Source organism: Pungitius pungitius, chromosome 14 (genome assembly GCF_949316345.1).
Source record: "Pungitius pungitius chromosome 14, fPunPun2.1, whole genome shotgun sequence".
NCBI lineage: Eukaryota > Metazoa > Chordata > Actinopteri > Perciformes > Gasterosteidae > Pungitius > Pungitius pungitius.
Window position 1 is genome coordinate 5,027,078 of NC_084913.1, and position 21,151 is coordinate 5,048,228.

Consider the following 21,151-nt stretch of genomic DNA (forward strand, 5'->3'; position numbering starts at 1 on the left):
AACGCTGACTCTGATCAAAACGCGGGGGACCGCAATCTGGGGCTTTTATGGCACAGGAAGTGTTAAAACTCCAAATCAATCCCATCTGCTGGAAAACCTGCCTGGCCTTCAGCAATGGGAGCGCGGACGGTTTTCATCACTCTTTACACATGCTCGCTAGTTGAAGGCAGACAGGTTTTGGTTGGCAGATCCTTTGGGTGCTATGATGAATAACAAAGGGTCAGCTTCTTTGCTCCCACAGCGAATAGTAACATCCAAACAGGAGGGGAGGGGGAGGGGGGGGGGGGTGTCTATGGTCCAACCAAGAAAGATGGCTCAGGTGAGAAGATGCCTGCAGCAGTAAAGCAAACACACCTCACCGTTTTATGTATGTTTTTGCCGTGTCAGAGACACAAGGCGGGGAGCTCTTATCGGTCCGATCAAACTGCCACTTGTTGCAACACAATGATCGCACGCTTTCTAAATGGCCAAAATGGAGCCCTAGGCCCCTTTGACCCACCCCCCCCCCCTTCGGGCCCACTGAGCTGTGTTGGGAAATCACCCGTTGCAGTTTTGTAATTCTTTTAATTTTTTATTGGTGAATGCGGACATGGAGGACGAGGGAAAGGGACAGAGCGCCGCCAGTTTCGTCACACACAACCTTTCCAGAAAGACATAGTCTGTAATATCTGGACACGCGTCACATTGGGTCCACTGACCAGAGCGCAGAGCAGATCCACGGCCTCCAGCACCAGCTCCTGGTGTCCGATCCTGGCCACGCCGAGCTCCTCCAGGTCTTGATGCGTTATCTTCAGGAGCTGCTCTCCACTGATCTTCTCCCGCTCAAAGTTGCTGACATACTGCTGCAGGTTGTCGTCCAAACCTGGACACACACACAAAGACGCACAAGGGGAGGAACATTAGAGGGATTCATTACATGGAAAAATACACAGCGGTCTGCTCTTTCATAAAAAGGTTCACTTCAACCGTCATTTTCAGGATCACTAATTCAAATAAAAAAATCTACATAAACTAATAAGTAGGGTGGATTACAGTAGTTCAGTCAGTGTCCAAATAGTGTGTGTGTGTGTGTGTGTGTGTGTGTGTGTGCAGGTACAGTGCACACAAGTAACAGGTGGGACTGCTATCTTTCCTAGACAAACACACCACAAACAGAGTAACGGTTGAGACCTTTAAGTCAGTTTGGCAGGTTAAACAATGGATGGCTATAGTTGTGTGTGTGTGTGTGTGTGTGTGGGGGGGGGGGGGGGGGGGGGGGGGGGGGGGGGGTGTTTGTGTGCCAGCATCAGGGGCGTTGGAGCTCCAACAACAAATGAGCGTCACACTTCCAACGCCTTTGGTCATGAGACATACGAAGATGTGACCCCCATGAAAATAGGATTTACTGTACGGAACTGCAACAGGCTCTTCTGATACTGTAGAATGAGTTATATACAGTACACTGCCACAAGTGTGTGTGTGTGTGTGTGTGTGTGTGTGTGTGTGTGTGTGTGGAAGTCAACGCCATCTTTCTCACCCATCAAAGAGCGCACAGAGAGGGGGCAGCTGCAGAGACATGGCCCTGTGCCTCGCTCTTCTGAAAGACACACTCAGTAACAAGTCACAAAAAGGACTCCTAAAGGAACCCGTAGCTCATCTATAGACAACGGCCTCCGTGTGACATGAGCACGTAGTTGTGGTTGAGGAGTCACTGGGTGTGTTCCATGGTCACAGACCATTCAGTGAATGGCCCCTCACATCTTCATGCATCTGTGACAGTCTCTACATGTGTTACAGAGAGGATGCAAAGGTGTGTGTGTGTGTGCGCATCTTTGTAGTCAAATGCTAACTAAACAAGATACGACATTGCAATTCTCACCAGGAAAATGGTTTCCTCTGCCAGTTTCGACGAGTGCTAACCTCAAGATCATCTACTTTTTTAATGCGGTCATCTGTTCTCTTGTCACTGGTTTGCAGAATACCATTTTGAAAAATTATCTGAAATATTGCACAGGATGAACAGACTTAAGAAAGAGAGAAAAAAAAGAACCGGACCAAAGGCAGTTGCTTTGTGATTCCTCTAAATTCCAGTACTGCAGCCCTTCCAAATATAATATATATATATAGTCACAGTACCACCAGACATCAAAACCTGCTGCATTGTGTTGCCCTTGGGCTCACACTACCTACATAGGTCTCCATTCAATTAAGTTCAAATTCCAGCGCGGCATCAAATTCCCACCCCCCCAAAACATTTTTGATCCTCTGAGAGTAAATGTCACCTCGGCTGAATCGAAGGGAAATTCCACCATGTCTTGTTAACCATTAGCCTCCACCAGTCAAGTCGGTTACGCTGGTGGATTCTTGCCATTCCTTGGCACGCGACGCTTCGGAGAATTTTAAGCTTAACCCCGACTGGCCGACAGCGCGGGGGGGGGGGATCGTCTTCACGTTTGTGGGACTTAAAGAGAGTGAACTGGCCTGACCCACAACAGACCCAACACGAGCCAAACAAACACACACTGGGCCAGTGTCTTAATGCCATCAGATAAAAAATAAAGACTTGGATTAGGGAGGGGGGGGGGGGGTGTGGGAGAGAAGGGCGCCACTCTCTCTCACCAGCCTGACGAATACAGCGTCACCCAGACGCGCCAGATACAGATCTCTGGATGTAATCTCCACCCGCTAATGAATGAATGGCATACCCTTCCTCTGGGCTGTTTCCACCTTCATTCATTCATTCACTTACCAGCCCCCCCCCCTCCCCCTCCCCTTATATCCTATTCCTGATCCTAGACGTCTGACTTCAGAAAAGCTTAGAAATTCCGGGTCCCTCAAGGGTCCAAACTGATTTGCATTAGCTTTGAGTTGGAAGCATCTTAAGTGTGTTGACATGCATTAGTTCAATAGGACCTACTGCTCCAGCGATTGAGGATATTGGTGATTATGCACTGCAGAGAAAACGCGTCACTCCCCCACTGAATTCAGGGGCCGTAAGAAGACGGCAAAGGGGCCATCTTTCTCTCTGGACTCCACCATTGACACCTTCTGAATAAAAGCAGGGTGTTCTTACAGTGGGCTTATAAAACATTTATGAGGCCTGATCAATGACAGCTGTGGTCTGTGTGTGTGTGTGAAACTATCAATTTTCATTAAAAAAGGTAGTGTAACCAGTAAAGGAGATGGAGTGTCACGTTATTGTGAATTGAGCAAAGGGGGGGGAGGGGGAAAAGGGGGGGGGGGGGGGGGGGGGGACTGTGTGAATGCTTTTTTTTTTTAAAGCCTGCATGGGATGAACACTTTCTGAGGAGTTTAATGGCCCCTGTGAACCACTTGGCAAATTCCTCCAACCAAAGCCAAAGCAAGCGGGTGTGACTGTGGGCAGCATCAATCCAGGCGGATTTCCAAATAGCTGGAAAAACACTCATTTTTAGAATTGAATAGGTCGTTAGGAAGCACGAATATGTCTTATTCCAGCTCCTCCAATGAGACAATTTGGTACAGTTTATGATTGAAAATTGAATGACCATAAATGACTTTTAGTCTGTCCGGTAATTGCCATTTAAAGTTCTCACCATCTATTAATTAGTTGTCGGCTGCACACAACAAAAATTCACACTGTAGCAATTTTTTTGACGACCTGTTTGCAATGAAGTCCCAGTGATCGCACTTTAAACAAGCCCTCCCTTACAAGCGGGTGTCTGAACAGGATCTGTGACCACAGAAAAAGAGTTGACTGGCAGATACGGTGTGGCATGTCTCAGTGGTGCACCTGTTGTTCACTGTGGGGTCTTTGATACCACCCCACGGCTCCCGTTCAGTAAACAGCGATTATGGGAAGTTTCAGGGTAAAAATGGACACTCGTACAATCACTCACACAGACACACACACACACAGAAAGGCATGATTCTGAACAGCTGGGCAAGCGAGAACCCTAGAAGCTCCAGGCTGGATGCAACTACTGCAGCCAGCCCTCGTCAGAGGCCTTGGAGCTCTACTTAAAGGCTGTACAAGCACACATTTCTGGCCATGTAAACAGCAGGACCCTTCCGCTTGCAAATGGCCGGGCTGTTCTCGCCCCCTTCTCGACATTGGCCAAGCACAGAGACAGCAGATTGAGTCGAATGTGGCCGGAGTAAATGAGAGCTCAGGACCCCGCTGTGTTCGGGGGATGGCGCACGGTCTGTACACGGAGTCTTACACAAGTCCAGTGTTGATCTGTGATCAATTCTGATCGACAATGCTTTCAATGCTGCTCTTACTTGCCAACTTTTTGGTTCTCAGGGGTTTGATTACACCAGAAAATAGTCTTTCACCTCCAACAGAAGCAACCAAACAAGTTCCCTCCCCCCGTCTTTCAACCCCTGCCTGTGCTCCCAGCGGGACACGTAGCCACCCTGCAACACACACACACACACACACACACACATCACAAACCAATACCCCCACTGGGCTGACCAGTGGGAAAGCTACTGGGTGTGGAATAGCAAAGCCACTGTAACTCCGCTGCCTTTATTTGTCAGCGCGGCCTCTGAACCTGCCCGGGAACAGTCAGGAATTTGAGTCATTGTTCTCCCCTGAGCAGCCCCATTGTGGGAACTCACAGCACCCGGGCACAATGGTCTCTTGCGGGACCGGGCCGTGCTGTAATTAGAAAGAAAGAAAAAGCTGCTCTCGGCGACTGCTAAGCTATCCCCCCCCCCCCCTCTAATGCATGACTTCACAGGACAACAAAGCCTGTCCACACACACACACACACACACACACACACACACACACACACACACACACACACACACACACACACACACACACACACACACACACACACACACGGCTGGCCCTGCCAATGGGAGCTTGGAAATAGGCGTTACACAATGGTGCTCCACATCTCTCCATCAAGCATGTTGTGTCCTCATCTGAGAAAACAGTTCGGGGGGGGGGGCTAAATCATCTAGTTTTGTTTCACCTCGTTGCTTTCTATGATAAAAAGAGCAAAGAAAAGCGCTCATGGTGCCATGTTTTAAGATACTGGCCGCAGTTTCAAAGATATTCCGACAGCAGGCGAAAAACTGCGACGCAGATAGTTGTGAATACGGACACGGCTCAACTGGTGTTTTAATCTAATCGTTGCTTCCTCCGGGCTAACAAGGAGTCTTTCACTTCGTGTACCTTAATCTTAAAAACAGACAACTACAAAATGGCTGTGACGCGTCCTGGGCCGAGCTTGCCGACTGAGAAGAAAAAGCAGCTGAGGTTCGTCCCTCACACAAAAGCAGCTCTGTCTCTCACAGGGTGACGGACGATGACTGATGAGAGAATGAGGGAGGGGGGGGTCAAAGATCGTGGGGTTGTCAGGGTTGGAGCACATCAGTTGCTATGAGCACTAGCCCCTGGGTTCAGTCAATCCTCAGGCCTAACAGCACATGGCCACAGTCACACTGCTGACTTGTCAGATTTTTGAGGTTTATGCAGGAGTTTCTTGAGGGCTGGAGAGGAGAGAGGGCTGGGGACTGGGGGGGGGGGGGGGTAGCTTGGTTAATATTGACTGGAGGTAAAGCAGATCAGAGCAGTAAAGGCTAAGCTTTGGATGTCCTATGACCTGCCGCGTGATGACGTCTGGTCATTAACGCGATAAAAAAAAGGAAAAACAGGATGGAGTGGGACAAACACTTGAGAAAGAGATCAAACGGACTGCTGCAGACACACCCGCATCAACCACAACGGCTATTGCTTATGCTGAGGGCGTGAAAAAATAACTGAAAAAAACTGGTTTTCTGGGCAACTGAACAACCTGTGACTTTGTTATGTTTTAGTTTAGTTTAAGATGCAGCTCTTACTAAACTGCATTACCTTAAAATTAAGGAAATATAAAAATGCCAATAACTTTATTTCCTGCTAAAATATATTTTTTCTTCCATGTGACGCAGCAAGGCTAGCCATTTCCCTTTGTTTCTAGCCTTTGTGCTAAGCTAAGCCAGCTAACTCCTTTAATTAACGTGGCTCTGTTCCATTGGGGTGGTGCGTAAAGCCATGCCAGTAAGTGAAGTGAAGAAAGAGCTTTATTGCATCCCTAAATTATGGATATTAATCTCACCTGTAGTCTTCCTGCTTTGTGTGTCTGCTGTAATATCGGACAATGGCATTTGAGCGGCGGTTAAACCCAGACAGATGTTTTCCCGAGATACATTGCGGTCTTGAAAGTGCTCAGATAGCTCAATGGGGAAGGTCACTTCCGGGAATTGTCCCGTGAGTTTTCCCGTTTTTCACCCCAATGGGTGTTCATCAGAATGCATCAGCTGTTGCTCAACAGGCCGTTTGTGTTTCAACAGGATTCCTAAGACGCTCACTTTGCTACAGCCTACACATTATTTCCCAAAACTATAATTAAGGACTGCCGCTCTATACAAAACAGATCGAGAAGGGGGGAAAACAGGCATAAAAGGCGGAGGAACAAAAAAAGGCACAGACGAGGCAAGCCGTAAACCGAGCATTACTACTTTCAAGAAGCGGCATCCCCCCCATCAAACCGCACCGATAATCCAAAGGCCAACGAGGCGCAAACGGCTCCTCCAAAACACAGGGAACTCTGTTTGGTGCTTTTATTCCATCACTTGTGTTGTGTTGTGTGTGTGATCAGGGTGGCCCCAGAACACAGATTACAGAGCAATGTACCAGCACCATAATAGCAGCGTATGGAAACCACAAATTAAGATGAACGCGTTTTTTTCGGTAGGATTTGTGCCCCCCCCCCCCCCCCCCCCCCCCACTCCTTCAGTTTGCCCTGGGAACGGCGTGCTGGCGCTCAGGTTTACGCTTCATGTGGGCATTTTGTCTTCCAGAGCCAAACTTGACTTTGCATCCATTGTGTCTATTATGTTGTACGATAGTGTTTTTGTGGGCAGAAGACAGACAGACAGACAGAAGCAAGCTGGTAATTATACTGAAGATCGCTTCGTTCTTGTTAGAAAGCCTGACTCAATAGTAGGAAGAAAGCTGCCAAGCCGAGCTGGGGATTTGCCAGATAAAAACTCACAGCGGGTCTATCCTCTCCCCCCTCCCCCCCCCCTACCTGCTTTCTACCCGGGATAAACCCATCAGGAGCGCTTTACCGTGGCAGCGCAAAGTTCTTCTAGAGGTCACACTTGTTGCCAACAAAGACCTGAAGACACCGAACACAAATCAACAAAGTCGGCCTTCCCACCAAAATTCGCAATGACTCACTTCTCATAATAAGACAGCGAGGAGCGGCTGCGGAGTACACTCAAAGTAATTATGCATCTTCCCAAAAAGGTGGGGATGAGCGACCTGCAGGCCAGGGCGCCGGCACCACAGGAACACACACAACCACAAGTCGTGTTACCGTACAGAAACAGGGGGCTTTTAAGATGTCCTTTAAGGTGTCCTTCCATCACAAGCTCGCTCGCACATTCGTGCTAAATCGCTCACCGCAAAAAAAAAACACACACCGCCCGTTTCCAGGCGAGGCCCGTTTGTGCTCCTGCCGACACTTGTTGTGGGTCTCTCTCACCGCCATGACGTGCAAAGAAAGGGACAATCGTGTTTCTATGAATGATAAACGTGCTGTTGACTGACAAAACGGTGCCGTGTACAAACAGGTGAAGGGCAGGTGATGGGCTTCTGCCCCGGGTGGACACAAAAGAGACGGAATCCCCTGTCATTGTTTTCCTTCTTCTTTTTCATTTTCTAAATGAGAAAGAGCCACCACTCCCCTCCTTAGACAAACAGAAATCCCACATTTGGCTCGACTATCCTACAATGTACCTTAAATGTGTCTTTCAGCCCCCTGTTGAGATCAGCTGAGCTATGCTTATAAGACGTGTGATTTTCCAGCCTCTGGCAGAAACACGCGGGATGAGTTTAGGGTTCAGCGGGTTGACAGATTGCGCCGTCACCGCCGGCCTGTATTCTCACAGGTTACCTGCACATTAGAGGCTTTGCCTGTTGGAAGAGACTCAAGGAAGCAGTAACAGGTGTGTGTTTTTCTTGAGGAGCGACCTGTGATGGGGAATTTCAGAGGTGCAAAAAAAAAAAAGGAAAGGCACAGTATGATTGACTTCCCTGCAATTATTTTGTGGAATTTTTCTGCGCGCTCCCTCGGTGACTCTCAAGCATGACGAATGGAAACAGAAGCTCGGCGAGGTCGTTGCCCCTTATCGCGTAATGGTCATGTGCGCCTTTGTGTAAGGTGTACCTGCATGTTGTAAAAACCAGCATCAAAACAACCAACAGAGAGTACGGGCCTTCCCTTTTCTTTTTCTTTTTTTAACAATCCATACGGGGCGCCGAGCTGCTGGTGCGACTAACCCATTACAGCCGCCTTATCCATCAGCTGCCTCCAAAGTAAGAGGAGGAAACACGAGCACCGTCTAACCAGAACACGCTGAGCTAGTGTCATTCCAACACAATGTACTAATGCATGTACGAACACCCGGTGCGTAACCAAAGCCTTTAAAGGACAACCGCGTATACGACTGTACTAGACTGCGGGGGACATCGAAGGACAGGAATTCAGGTCGGTCCTCCGCATGGACCTGTCTGAACATGTTCCACACAAGCCACGACCTGGCATCCGCCCAAGAAGTCGGCTCAACCCGAAAAATGGGTAACAGTTCATAGAGCCACACATCACTTCATAATCGTAATGACGTTACACTCCATTACAGTGTAAGCTGGTAGGCAGGATGAAAGAGCTTTGTGTGTAAACCAAAGAGGGGGGGGGGGGCGTCCACTCCACTGAGTTCTGCGTTTTAAATCCGTTAAAAGCAACTGGTGTCCCCAAGTGGAACAAAGGACATGTGGGACCTGTTTTGACTGCTCAGAGCCGCTGGTTTGGTTCAGTCGGGGCGGCTGCATTCCTCTCGTGTCCTGTGGTCATCGGAGCGCAACTGCCTCAGCAGCGCTTTGGTAGCAGTACCAACAGGGCCCGCGGCTTTTCTTCTCTACAGCGGGAGCCCCGAAGCGGCACTGATCCGCTGCGGTGGCGAGAGGAGATTTCGACGTATGCAATACAAACCCGGATCACGTGGCCGTGGCGAGAGTAAACCTCATGACGCGCAAACCAACCGGTGAGTCACCGCTGCGCCGAGAGGTCGCTCGGCATGTGGCGCGCATTTGCCCTCGCAGCCGCCCCGCCGCCTCAGGTTGTAGCCATAGGGCTTAAGCGTGGCACTTTCTCGAGGCCAATGCTCTTAGGGGAAGAGCAAGGCCAAGTAGCTTGCAGGTCCGGCTGAGCCGAGATCATCAGATTTGCAATGCACATTATAGATTTGAATAAAACAAACCGGTCCAGCCCCAGGTTGGCAGGCATACGCCGCGCGCGAGCTGACACTCTGTCTTCTTTCCTCATACCGAGCGAAGATCTGTTATTGGTCTATAAAAATAGAAAATAAAACGAATGCAGAATGCGCTGCTTCGAAGGACAACTTTCAATCGGCGGCGTTCGTAAACCTTAAGATCTGTTAAAAACACTGTGTCTGTCTCCTCCTTGAGAGATTCGAACAGCCACATTAACTATTGATAATTTCTCTAAAAAGCCCCCATATGGTCGAGCTCCTCCTGGGGCTATAAGGCTGCCACACCAGGCCATGTGAGGGGGGGGGGGGGGGGGGGGGGGTTTGACAGGAACGAAACCACAGAAGTCCCTTTCAGTCTCCTCTCCCCAGGGGGAATCCTCTTACAGCACTCCCCCTGAACTCTGCAGCCCATTTTCTATGGAAAGGTAACTTGGTTATCTGCCCATCAATGGAACACAATGGGTCGATTTTAAAAGCTGAATGCCTGGATGACTGGTAAGTGACAAAGACAGGAGCTTCAACTGCTAGATGTCGAGGGAAGATCGACTCTCAATCGATTAAAATATATTGAATTGAACACCTGTCCTCTCTGATGCACACACACACACACAGCACGAGTTGCCAAAACGGATTCATGATGCCTTTGGAGGCCATCCCAAAGACAAAAGGTCACGGCACAGGCAGAGGCGTCTGCAACACGTCTGTTCAACACTCCTGATTTAGGAAGTCTCCGTTTTAGCCAGATAAGGATAACAGGCCATCATTGCCCACACCTCACTATCATCTCTACGGAAAAGGCTGCTGAAGGTACCCGGTCGTGGAATCACTGGTACGACTGGTACGGATACCCGGGCGCGCTGCTTGGTTATTTTTTCCGTCATCCTGGGGCAAAATACAAAAAGGCCCACTCGGCACATTTGCCACCTCTCTGACAAGCTAATTGCCTCCTCTGCACTTTGGTGCCACTCGAGAGGCAACGCGCAGACGTGGCGCTGCTCTTTAGGGTTGACATCAAACACGCTTTATGACGTGGTGACGGAACACAGGTTCATTCCTGCATCCGGCCATTTATGTCTCTTTTTTGAGACTTTATATTGCGAGCATAGCCGGGCACGGGGAAGGGCCTGGTAGACAGATTTGGGCCACCAGATCAACAGGGTTTGACTCCGCGCTCAAAATACACCCATCATGTGCTGGGAAATTTCATTAGCCCGGGATAGAAATTGTTGGAGGATTTCCAGGATCGTAATAAATGGCAGAGTCTGGAACTGGATAAAAGCCACTCAGACAGATGTTGTACAGATTTTCATGTTTGGAATGCCGTGTTAAAACGTTGTAACTACAAGGTAAGGTGAAAAGAAGAGAAAGTATTCCTCTAATAACGGTGGCGGCCGTTCACCTCAGCTGAGGCTCTGCCATTGGCATGTGGATTCAGCACTATATTTGGAAAACGATTAGCAGCTTATGACTTCAACTTTCCCTTTGTGAACGTGTGGGTCACCGTGTTAATCTCACTGCAGATAGTTCCTTGAACATTTCCCTTTTAAAACGTCACAAAAAAACCCATCTTTTTAAAATGATTTACGGATTTTAAAAATCCGCCATGTGACTTGTATGCAGTCATTAGAAGAGTTCATCCACCCCCCTCCCCTCCCCTCCAGGGTAAGTAGTCCCACACATGACACATGGATTATCACAGGACACCCCAGGTCCAGCTGGAAGATCAGAGCTTGCGATGTAGGGAATGCACTACAGGGAAAACAAGTCCCCAAACAAAAAACCCCCCAACAACAGTGTTTCAAATGAAAGAACCCAACGACCTTTCACTGGCAATAAACATCCACCAACCACTGCTTGATCTCCTGGAACAATGCAAGTGATTAACAACAGCCTCAATACACAATAAACGTCGCTGTCCCTGTGAGGAAAACCCCCCCGGGTGAACGACAGCGCAGATCTTGCCCATACGGGGCTTTCAAGAAGCTTTAATTGGAATTCTTTCATTCCGGAAACACCTGTGTTGTCGATGGGTGTAAAGAGGTCAACGTGAGGCCACGACCCGGCTCCCAAAGTGGATTTAGCTCTGGTGTGATGCTGCTGGCGTCAAGATACGAAAGGAATCACACAAGTTGTCTTCAGCACTGCTCACATGTGACGTTGGGGCTGTGTGCTGGGCACTGGACCCTGAAGACAATACAGCCCCGTTGAGGACTCGTAAGGATTTTGTTAAACCAAGAACAAATTCGCACCCCAGGATGCGGCGAAATCTTTAAAAAGGTCCGCCAAGACTCGTGCAGGCAGAGCGAGCAGACCGATGAAGTGACCCGTGGTGGAGGGGCCCGGTGGGGGAGGGGGTCTAAGTCACGGCAACGTGCGCCGCCGCATTATGAACTTCAGTTCAGACGCTCTATTTGTTTTGTGGCTCTGACTGCTTAAAGGCCAAGTAATTGTAGTCTGCACCCGCCGACAACGCCCCTAACCAAAGCAAATGGCTGTTTGGCCTTGTCAGACCACAACGAGGAAAAGTTTGGATGTCGCGGGTGACTTTGCAAGGCCGCGTCACCTGCTTTTTGGGTTCGGAAGGTACAAAACAAAAGCGGCAGTGGGTTCAGTTCGCTACAGCCCTTGATTAGAGAGCGAGACAACTAAACCCAATTGGCCTGTTTACCCTACTATGAAAAACGTGGACCCCGTGTTCAACATGGAAAAATAGGTGTACGGGCTTTGTTTGAACTTTGTCAGTTTGTTCGCTTCTACGGTGTTGGTAGGAACCTGCAAAGCCACTGGTTAAAGACCTACAGACACAACTGCTGAGTCAGCGATGCATGCGGGAGACGGACAGCAATGCAGCCTGACTGACAGCAATGATGGGGGGGGGGGTCGTGTTGGGGGAAAAAAACGGATCCCCCTCCCTCCACGCGTGCCCCCTGGGCGGACTCCTTTGAGTGGACACGCTGACACTCTCCCTTCCGCAATCACCTTCAGTAGCTCATAACTATAGATGAGCACTGGCAGGCATGACTCGATCCGCACAGACTGTATCACAACAACAACAACAACACCACCACCAACAAAAAGCTCGCCCTGAGAGGCAGAGCGTGGGATTAAAAAGGAAGTCACCGAGGATTTTGTTCTGGGATGTTTCCAGATGTCCCCATGGAGTAAGCAAAAACAAAGAACGTCATCCAACCGGCTTTCCCAACATAAAAAATCCCACGGCTCCTTTGAAATGCACACACACTCTTGACTTTAATGGGTTTGGGAAGCATCACACCCTCTGAACCGTCCATACCTCGCATAGCTTTGGGTGCCTCTCACTTAGACATACCTTCGCTGTGACTCTGAACTCTAAACAGCGCTGATGTCATGAGGGAGGCAGCATTCTTCTGAGCATCTGAAACTGGTATCGCTTCATGAAGTAGGAGGTCAATAAAAAAAAAAAAAAAAGATTTTTTTTTAAAAGGGTCCTGGTTAAGCACCGGTATTACTTAATTAAAGCCAATGGGTAAGAGGAGACAGGGAACAAGGATGTGACTGTGTCCCCTGGCTTTAGTCCCCACTTCCATGGAAACTGCTTTTAGAAAAGAGGTTCACAGTAAGTCTCTTGTGGTCTGAAGCTTTTTCGCGGACTTCAGGGTTCCTGAGACGGAAACATTTCTTTATCTTGGATATAGGAAAAGGAAAGGCAGAGCCATTGTTGTTGGCGGAGGTATGTTGTCACACCGGAGCAGTTTCTACGAAACTAGCTCGTGATAAGCGAGCAGCGACTCGTATTAGTTGAGTTTTTTTTAGTTTTTTTTTTTTTGTATTTTAATTTGTTTTTTTGTGTCTTTTTTAACGTATCACAAAGTGTTTCGGACTTACCTCTCATCCAGTCGATGACTTGCTTCTGCGTCCACTTTGTTATCGGCTCCATGGCTTCGTCCACACGGTCGCGCAGGCACACAGAAATGCGCCAAAGTTTGGCGACGAGGTTTCTACAATTTAAATTTAAAAAAAGTAAAAGGAGTAAAAATGCTGTCACATTCTCGACAGTTCGGTGTCGTTCGTCTGTTTGTGTTCAACTACTAAAAAAAAAAAAAAAAAGAAACTCTGTACACGCGTGTGTGGAGGCTGGACTGGAATCCCACGCAGCTCCTCAGCGCCCGGCTCTGGGGATCAATGCTGCGTTCAAGTGCTCTCTGGAAAACTGGGATAACACACCATCAGGGTCTAGATGAAGTCAGCGAGCGAGCCCTCGGGGTAAGACAGCTATAACTCATCTCATGTCGTGTCATAATATCAAAGTTGCTATTCTGTATTTCTCTCTTCTGTGTCTTTGTATGATTTTTGTAATTATGTATTATTTTTTAACACTCAATACCAGTTCTTTAAAGGGGCAAGACTTTTCAGTGAGGACCTGAACGTAGCGTAGATGACCGACGTAGGTGTCTTTTCGCCGCCCTCATTTGAAATTTTAGGTGTGCAGACCAAATATAATAAACGGCGTGCACAGTTAATATTTTGTTGCTGCTCGTGAACACATATTCTACTTTGAGTCTGTAAACATAATAATATAATTATTATAATATTGTTAAAAATGTCCGAGCAAAGCTTTACATCAAAGTGCCTTAAACATCTGTATGTATTCACCGGTCATATTGGTAACCCCTACTTGATAAGATATTATGTCATCATTCTTTTATTACTTATTTCATTTTTAAGCTGATTTGCAGTCAATAAGATACAATCTCATGCAGGAACAAAACTGCAGAACTTTTAACCAAACTGAAGGTGGCTCAGTGCTGCTCTCTGTTGGTGACTGTCCACTTTACAAGTAGAGTAGAAGCAGCTACAGGTTCCTAAAGATTATAAATCACATGAGGACGCCTAAGTGTTGGAAAATAGCAAAATAAAATGGGGCCTTCTTCTTGGGGTTAATTTTTGTGTGTATTTCTATTCCATACCCAAGCATGTCTTCACTGGGTTCCTTAAAAGGCTTTGCAATGTTGATAGTTTTACTAGTCTATGACGTTAAGTAACCTCCCCGGGCTCATTGTTTTTTTAATAATCCGAGGCACACCTTGCCTGTGAGGGTGCCGGCCCTTCCTGTCATTCCATTACTTAACAGATGGCAGCTGTTGTACACTCTTCTGTAATCAGCTTCAGATTCAACCTCGGCAGTGATCATACCTGGGCGCGTATCAATTGCGAGGTTTAGTTGCCTCCAAGATGTATTTTTAATAGGACTCTTTTCTTTAAAATCAAGTTAAATAGATATATTTCCCAGACTGTAGGTTAACGAAGTAATTTCAGTATTCTCTAACCAAAAAAAAGCATCTTTTTAGAGTTTGGTCAGAAACTATACAACAAATTGCAGCTTTAAGTGCCTAATGACCCTCTTGGACGTTTTATCTACTTCAGGTCAAGATGTAAAGTTTGTTCGTGCACACTGTTGCCGGGGCAACCCAAACATTTCTCATGGTCAGTTCTCATGGGAGTGGGCTGGTTTGCAGGGGATCCGGGTGGTGATAGGATTAAGTGAGTCATGGGATTGTTGTCGAGGTGAGGCGGGGGGATGATGGGGCGGGGTGACGGGGAAGGTGGCTCCTGGGAAACAGGAAGATCGGTTTTGGTAGGGTTTTTTTTTTTAGGTTCGAATTACAAGAATAGCGGCAACTTCCTCGCGCTAAAGGTCAGAATGGAGACTCACAAAAACAACCACGCATCAGAGCAACTTTGTTTTTCACAGCTCCAAAAACAGTACAACAAAGACTGGTAGAGATAAGCAAACGCTGCGTGATCTGGCTTGTATTCTCAAACAACATTTATTTCGGCCTCAAAATGAAGGGCGTTCAGTTTCGGCAGTGTATATTATTCTGGGATCTACATTTAGATGTGGCTAATAAATCCCACACAAACAAAAGCAGGCAAAACATCCACTTTACTCTCAAAAAGAAATGGACGTCGAGGGGCTAAAGATGAACCCACTTCCTGTTTGCTCCGAAACAGATTCACTGCAGAGAGGACACTCATCCAGAAAGACTATTTTGCTTCACGCCCTGGTCCTGGTCCTTTTCCCCTTTCTTTGGGGTTGTCGGATCCTCAAACATCAGCGTTTGGCGCTAAGACGCCTCATCGCGGCGTGAGGGAGCGTTTCAGGCTGATATAAAGGGAGCAGTGTGAATAAGAAACACTCACACACACACACACACACACACACACACACACACACACACACACACACACACACAGAACGCCTTGTGTGCCGATGTTGTTGCTGGGAACTTGAAGAGATGCACACGTTTAATGTTGCCCATTCTAAGCACATTATCAACAATATGGTTAGATAAAGATTTCAGAATACATTTTTTTTGTAATCTATTCGCTATCTAAAATCTGTTCTGCAGCTGCATCCATTTTGATGTGCAGATTTGAGTCTCAACCTCAGGTGTTAATTATCAAGTATTACATTTTGATGAAATCAAGTCTAATATTTCAGCCCGTTGAACAGGTTAAAATCTCTACTGCAGTGAAACATCAAAAGAAAGAAAGTCGTCAAATCGGTGCGGCCATTTTCTTTTCTTTTTTCCCCTCACGGGGCGTTCTGTGGGTTTGAAGGGACGGCGGGTTTAGCGTCGAGGTACTCCAGGACAAAAAGCTGCATGATCTTGTTGAGGTTCTGAATGGTGGAGCGATCCAGGTTCTGCTCGTTGTCGTCAAACGTGTGCCACACCGACGGGAAGGGGGAGGGGATGAGGTGGAGGACGGGTACGCCTGACGAAAGAGACACAGGACGAAGGTAGGTCGGCGAACAACAGCTACACAACATGTGTAGTCAGATCTACGGCGGTTGGGTCATTCGGCGGGTGTATATACCTCGGCTCAGGAATGGTATGTGATCGTCTTGTATGTGGCCAACGGGTTGATTGGGCCAGAAATAGTGCACGCTGTCAGGATGATCCACGAGCTGGTTCATGGAGTGTAAACGCGTCTCTGTAGTTGTAAGAAGGAGGACAAAAGAATGGAAAAAACTTGCATCTCTTCAGTCAGGATTACAGAACAACAACAACATTAAACCGTAGACATAATTTCATTTCATTGAATATTTCATTTCATTTGTTGATTTCTGATTGAAAGAGCTGGCACACCGCAGAACTGTCTTCATGATCAAAATTCTGATTGGTCATGCGTGACATTCGCGTTTTCAAGCCAAGTCCATTTTCATTTTAATGAGAAAAGTGAGGATAAAATCACCAATACTGAAGTAAAGTAAAGAAACCTAGTGGGTTTTTTGCTCATTCACCAATGCTCTGCAGTCTGGAGAGCCAGTGCACTGTGCTGGGGAACTGGTTGTAGAAGCGAGGGCCGGGGCCCCCGATCAGATCCAACAGCACGAACAGATCCTGGAAGAAAAGAAACATGGAGGAGGAGGGGAGAGGGTGCGATGACGGTGAGCTCCCATGAGAAACTCTCTCTACACATCCTGATGATAAGTAAAGACAGGAAGCCAGGTCCCATAATAATCAGACCTCACAGGCTGCTTAGAGGCAACACGCTGACATGCTCCGTGCTATCTCTGCAGGACAGACTAATCACACCTGACCGTCTGTCTGCATGTATGCATTCTCTCACACACACACAAACACACACTCACACACACACACACAGTTCTTTAAGGTGCTGTTTTATCTCTGTCTGTCCACACAAGAACATCTACGTAGTCTGAGTACCTCTCTGTTGTTGGAATACAGAAACATATACCAATTAAACTGATGTGTTGTTATTATAGACGCTATAATAAATGATGTGAGATGATGTGTATGTGTGTGGGGGGGCAGTACGGTGGCGTACGATGGCGTGCAGTTGGTTTGTGTCCGTGGCTCCGGCGGGATGCGGGGTGACCTCCATCTTCTCGGCCAGGTGGCGAGAGCCATAGAGGGAGTCTGTGGAGGTCCACTGGAAAAGAGCCTCCTCTCCATCGAAGAAGAGCAACTGCAGCGTCAGGTCAGGACTGGTGCTCTGCATGGGGGGGGGGGGGGGTTGAGACAGACACAGTCAGGGCACTTGCAGAGTTTTGCCGCTCTCTAGTGGTTTAGACAGAAACCGCCTGATGTTTTCTTAGGTAGTTATATAGTGAAATATTCTTTTTTATGTTTTTTTTAACACCCCCAAAAATATTTTTCTGTAACAGTAATGGGTCATTAATCAGCTATGATGTTGATTGGGACTCCTCCTCAACGGCGAATCTGTATTCCTTCGGGATTTTCACCAGGACCTCTGTGACGGACAGTTCAGTCTGATGAGCACGTCTCCCTGTCACAGGACCTGTCACAGGACCTGTCACTGTGCCACAGTGCAGACGAGCACGTTAGATCAATACCAAGTGGCTTCCTTGTGAATCAACGCATTTTGCAACATGTGGTTTTTGCCTATAATGTTGTGTATGAGAACGGTTTGTCAGCATATATAAATTATATGATATACAATTTAATTTGATCTTCTTTCTTATTTTCTTAGGAAAAAATAAACCTCTGATTGTCTGAAAATGCATAAGAGGAAAACTGGGAATAGTCCACTGCTTTGTCATTTGTGAACAAATTACAGAAAATGTCTTAAGCTGGAGCTCAATAGTCCAGAACACACGAGGCATTTGTTTTAGGAGAGTACATTAAAAGAAAATAAATGAAACTGACCATGTGTGACTGTTTTTTTTTACATCTTCAGAGAGACACAGACAGGGAAGATAAGGATGACACCAGCCTTATGCTTTAAATGACTCGTTAGCACCACCTTTTCCCTTCGTGCGGTCGTTTCTCTTGTTTGGCTGTCATGAAGAAACTCGCACCGTGACGTTCGTCCGTCGTTCATCGTGCAATAACCGCTAATGACTGATTCACCACCTCCCCCGAATCAAACGCCCGTTGAACGCAGCCACGGAGGCTCAGAGGCGCATCTACGTCACGTGTCCAGTAACGCATTGGTAAAAATGAACTCTTTGTACAATGCAGACTGAACTCGAGAAGGGGGGGGGGGGGCGCCAACCACCTTGTGAGCTTTCAGTTCTTCATCCAGCGCGCGCGCCAGCTCCAGCATCATGGCGCAGGGGACGGCCGAATCCGTGGCGCCTTGGAACTCCCTGCCGTGCCACTGTGGCGGGTAGTACTTGGAGTCGTAGTGACAGGCGAGGACCAGGCGCCGGTCGGCCGTCGAGTTGAGGGTGGCGACTATGTTGGCGAAAGGCAGCTGGCCGTAAGGTGTCTCCGACACAAACGCGTCCTCCGTCACCTCCCAGCCTGCTCCGAGGGAACCCAGGGTGCTTTTGATATGCTGGGAATTAACAAAAAATATATATATATGACTTGTAAAGAGCATTCATCACGATTTTGACCCGTGTCCATCCACACAGTCAATTATGTGCGTCGCATGTGTTGTGCATTTGAAGGGGATCCAGTTATGTTGTTCTGGAAGTACTGTGAGCTCACCTCCTGCACGGCCTGACTGCCCGCAGAGCCCGGGTACCTGGTGACCAGCAGCGGCCTCAAGTCCCTCTGCCACATGTTCTCCAGGTCAGTGTGGGACAGACCGGCGTGGATCTCGTCTTGTGTCAGAGTGACGGCTCGGTGATGGAGCTGAGCGTAGCCCGGAGGAGACAATCGAGACAACACAAACTTGGGTGAGGAACAGCATCGGGTAGCATCAGTGTGTTCCGACCCGGTGGCATCGTGGTGTACTACTGCTTCGATGCAGCAGTGTAGGACGGTGAAAAAAAACATACAATATTCTTCTGTTTTCAGTCAGTGGCACATGGAAAGAGGCACGTTTGCATAGAGCAGCAGTGTGGATGACACGGCACACACACACACACTCACTGATTTTAGTGTGTCACAACACTCTCTCGTGTTTCTAGAAACAACACCCTCCTGCCGACAGATGGCCTGAGGAGATTTTTTTTTGTCATCTACAATCACACCACATCGCATTGTCTAAATAAAGCCATACATGTTAAAGTATATGAGAGTTGCATGTCAGTAAATGTCTGTCTCAAATCAATTTCTCTCACGGAATGCTGATGTCAGCCCTGCTGCTAAAGTGAGATCCACAAACACACAAATGACCAATTATTGTCAAAAGCGCCATCTTAGAGATTGTAATATTGACATAAAGGGAACATGAAACCAATTTGACCTTGTGGTAAGATTGTATTTCTTCTTTGCGTTCACATTGGGGTGGGAAGTTCGCTTTAACACCTCCTCAGACAGAGACAATGCAGCCAATTAGACCAGTGTGAATAGACATTGATTTTCTTCAAACACGCACGGGGGCTGCTTTGGAAAAGGAGGGATCTATTGAATGCAGAAGCATGAAAGTAAAAGTGTTCATCACCGCGCTCTCTCCATTCTTTAAAAAGAAGCAATCAACCGGATAATGGGATATGAGGGAATTATTTGGGATTCAGGTGTTCATTCTGGGGGTGATAAATCACAGCCATCGGTTGGGACAAACATATTGATTCTTCCATCCGATGGCTCTATTTCTCCTGTATGGTCTCAAAGTTCACCTGCTGAGCGCCATGGTTGTCCTGGTAACAAACTGAACCGACCAGGACAGGGAACAGTGAGAAGAGAGCCGATGAAGAATATCAGAGCACGACCTCTCTAATGACCTTTTGGCAAATGGCATTTGTGATTTTTGTTGTTGAATCCACATTATTTGGATGATCAATTATTTTGATTATAATATTAATATAATATTTTATGGGAAATCAAAAAGGACACAAGTTATTTTTTTACTCTCTCAGACAGCAGGGAAGGGGACATCCTCCAACTCTGTTCATTACCATTCAAGCACACAGCCTCCTCTTAAAAAGCCCTTCTGACCGGCTGTCATTACGGAGCAGCATACCGTGCAAAACATGTCATTATTTGGTCACGCAGACTGCACAAAGTCATACGAAGCGCTGGGGCTCGCTGGGTTCAGAGAGGTTTAAAGGGGGTCCACTTAAGGTCTATATTATACACCAAGACCTGCAATTGGAGGATCAATGACGATGGCTGTGCTGCCATAGCAACCAGGCGAAAAAAGGAGAGGAGAAGAAGAGCACATGAATGAGGAATATGAATGGCCAGGCATACAGAGGTGCGTCTCAGGAGAATTACACAACCGTGTTGGGAAACTGTGCTCAGGGTTGTGGGATATCGGGAATAAAAAAGGTTATGCATGTTATGCATGTTATGTCACAACTGTGTTTAGGAAATCACAGTTGTGACATCTCAAAATGAATCTCTACTTTAAAGAGACAGATTTTGGAGAACTGTTATTCAAGAGAACACTTTTAATTCAGTCTTGGAGATAGTTTTTCTATGTACAACATGTTTGCCAAGACGACAAAGCGTGAACAGAGACGACTGGATTACCTTTTGTTGGGTCCAGGGGATTCCAGCTGTGCAGTGGACTATTGTCGCCCAGATGGTCACGGTGTAAAACAAACGCATGTTGGAGGCCCCGTGGATTCGCTGCGTCCTCGTTGATGTCGCTCCTCTGACCATTACTGGGTCTCTCCTCTGTGCGAGATTACAGATCATGTGCCAAGCAGGAGGGAGGACCCGAGGCTCCGCGAACCATTGCGCGTCACTGCCATGTCGACGCCTGCATGTGCGTGTGTGTGTGCGTGTGTGCGCGTGCGCGCGCTCCTAGAAGCACATGAGTGTGACACACTGACCCAATATTTTTCTTTAAAACAAAGGTGAGCTTTGTATTTTACAAACTAAACAGGCAAAGAAAAAAAGACTACAACATTTTCGGTAAAGTAGCTACATTCAAATGTAATTATATAATACATCGCCCTTTGCTTTAATGTAATACCTTGTATTTT

At 47.4% G+C, this 21,151-nt stretch overlaps 2 protein-coding genes across 2 annotated transcripts in view; both read right to left on the reverse strand.

Annotated features, from left to right (window-relative positions):
* LOC119227281 (connector enhancer of kinase suppressor of ras 3-like) overlaps nt 1-13,640 on the reverse strand; it is a 36,877-nt gene extending 23,237 nt beyond the window's left edge. The window contains exons 1-2 of the mRNA XM_037485927.2: nt 13,162-13,640; nt 699-862 (exon numbers count right to left, since the gene is read on the reverse strand). Coding sequence (XP_037341824.2) covers nt 699-862; nt 13,162-13,213 — 216 coding nt within the window. The 5' untranslated portion in view covers nt 13,214-13,640. The remainder of the gene's footprint in view (nt 1-698; nt 863-13,161) is intronic.
* A 1,441-nt stretch (nt 13,641-15,081) lies between these two features.
* On the reverse strand, nt 15,082-20,935 carry qpct (glutaminyl-peptide cyclotransferase). The gene is made up of 7 exons (XM_037485929.2): nt 20,694-20,935; nt 18,762-18,908; nt 18,325-18,606; nt 17,131-17,298; nt 16,583-16,682; nt 16,156-16,272; nt 15,082-16,053 (listed from the first exon to the last, which is right to left on the reverse strand). The coding sequence occupies exons 1-7, from the start codon at nt 20,859-20,861 to the stop codon at nt 15,872-15,874; spliced, it is 1,164 nt and encodes a 387-aa protein (XP_037341826.2). The 5' UTR covers nt 20,862-20,935; the 3' UTR covers nt 15,082-15,871.
* Nucleotides 20,936-21,151: the final 216 nt, after the last annotated feature.

Excerpts from the sequence above, each read along its gene's own strand:
- qpct (XM_037485929.2), bottom strand. The coding sequence starts at position 20,861 with ATGATCTGTAATCTCGCACAGAGGAGAGACCCAGTAATGGTCAGAGGA. Across the intron at positions 16,273-16,582 it reads CTCCAGACTGCAGAGCATTG|AGACGCGTTTACACTCCATG; the intron begins GTGAATGAGCAA and ends TTACAACTACAG. Across the intron at positions 16,054-16,155 it reads CATACCATTCCTGAGCCGAG|GCGTACCCGTCCTCCACCTC; the intron begins GTATATACACCC and ends CTCTTTCGTCAG.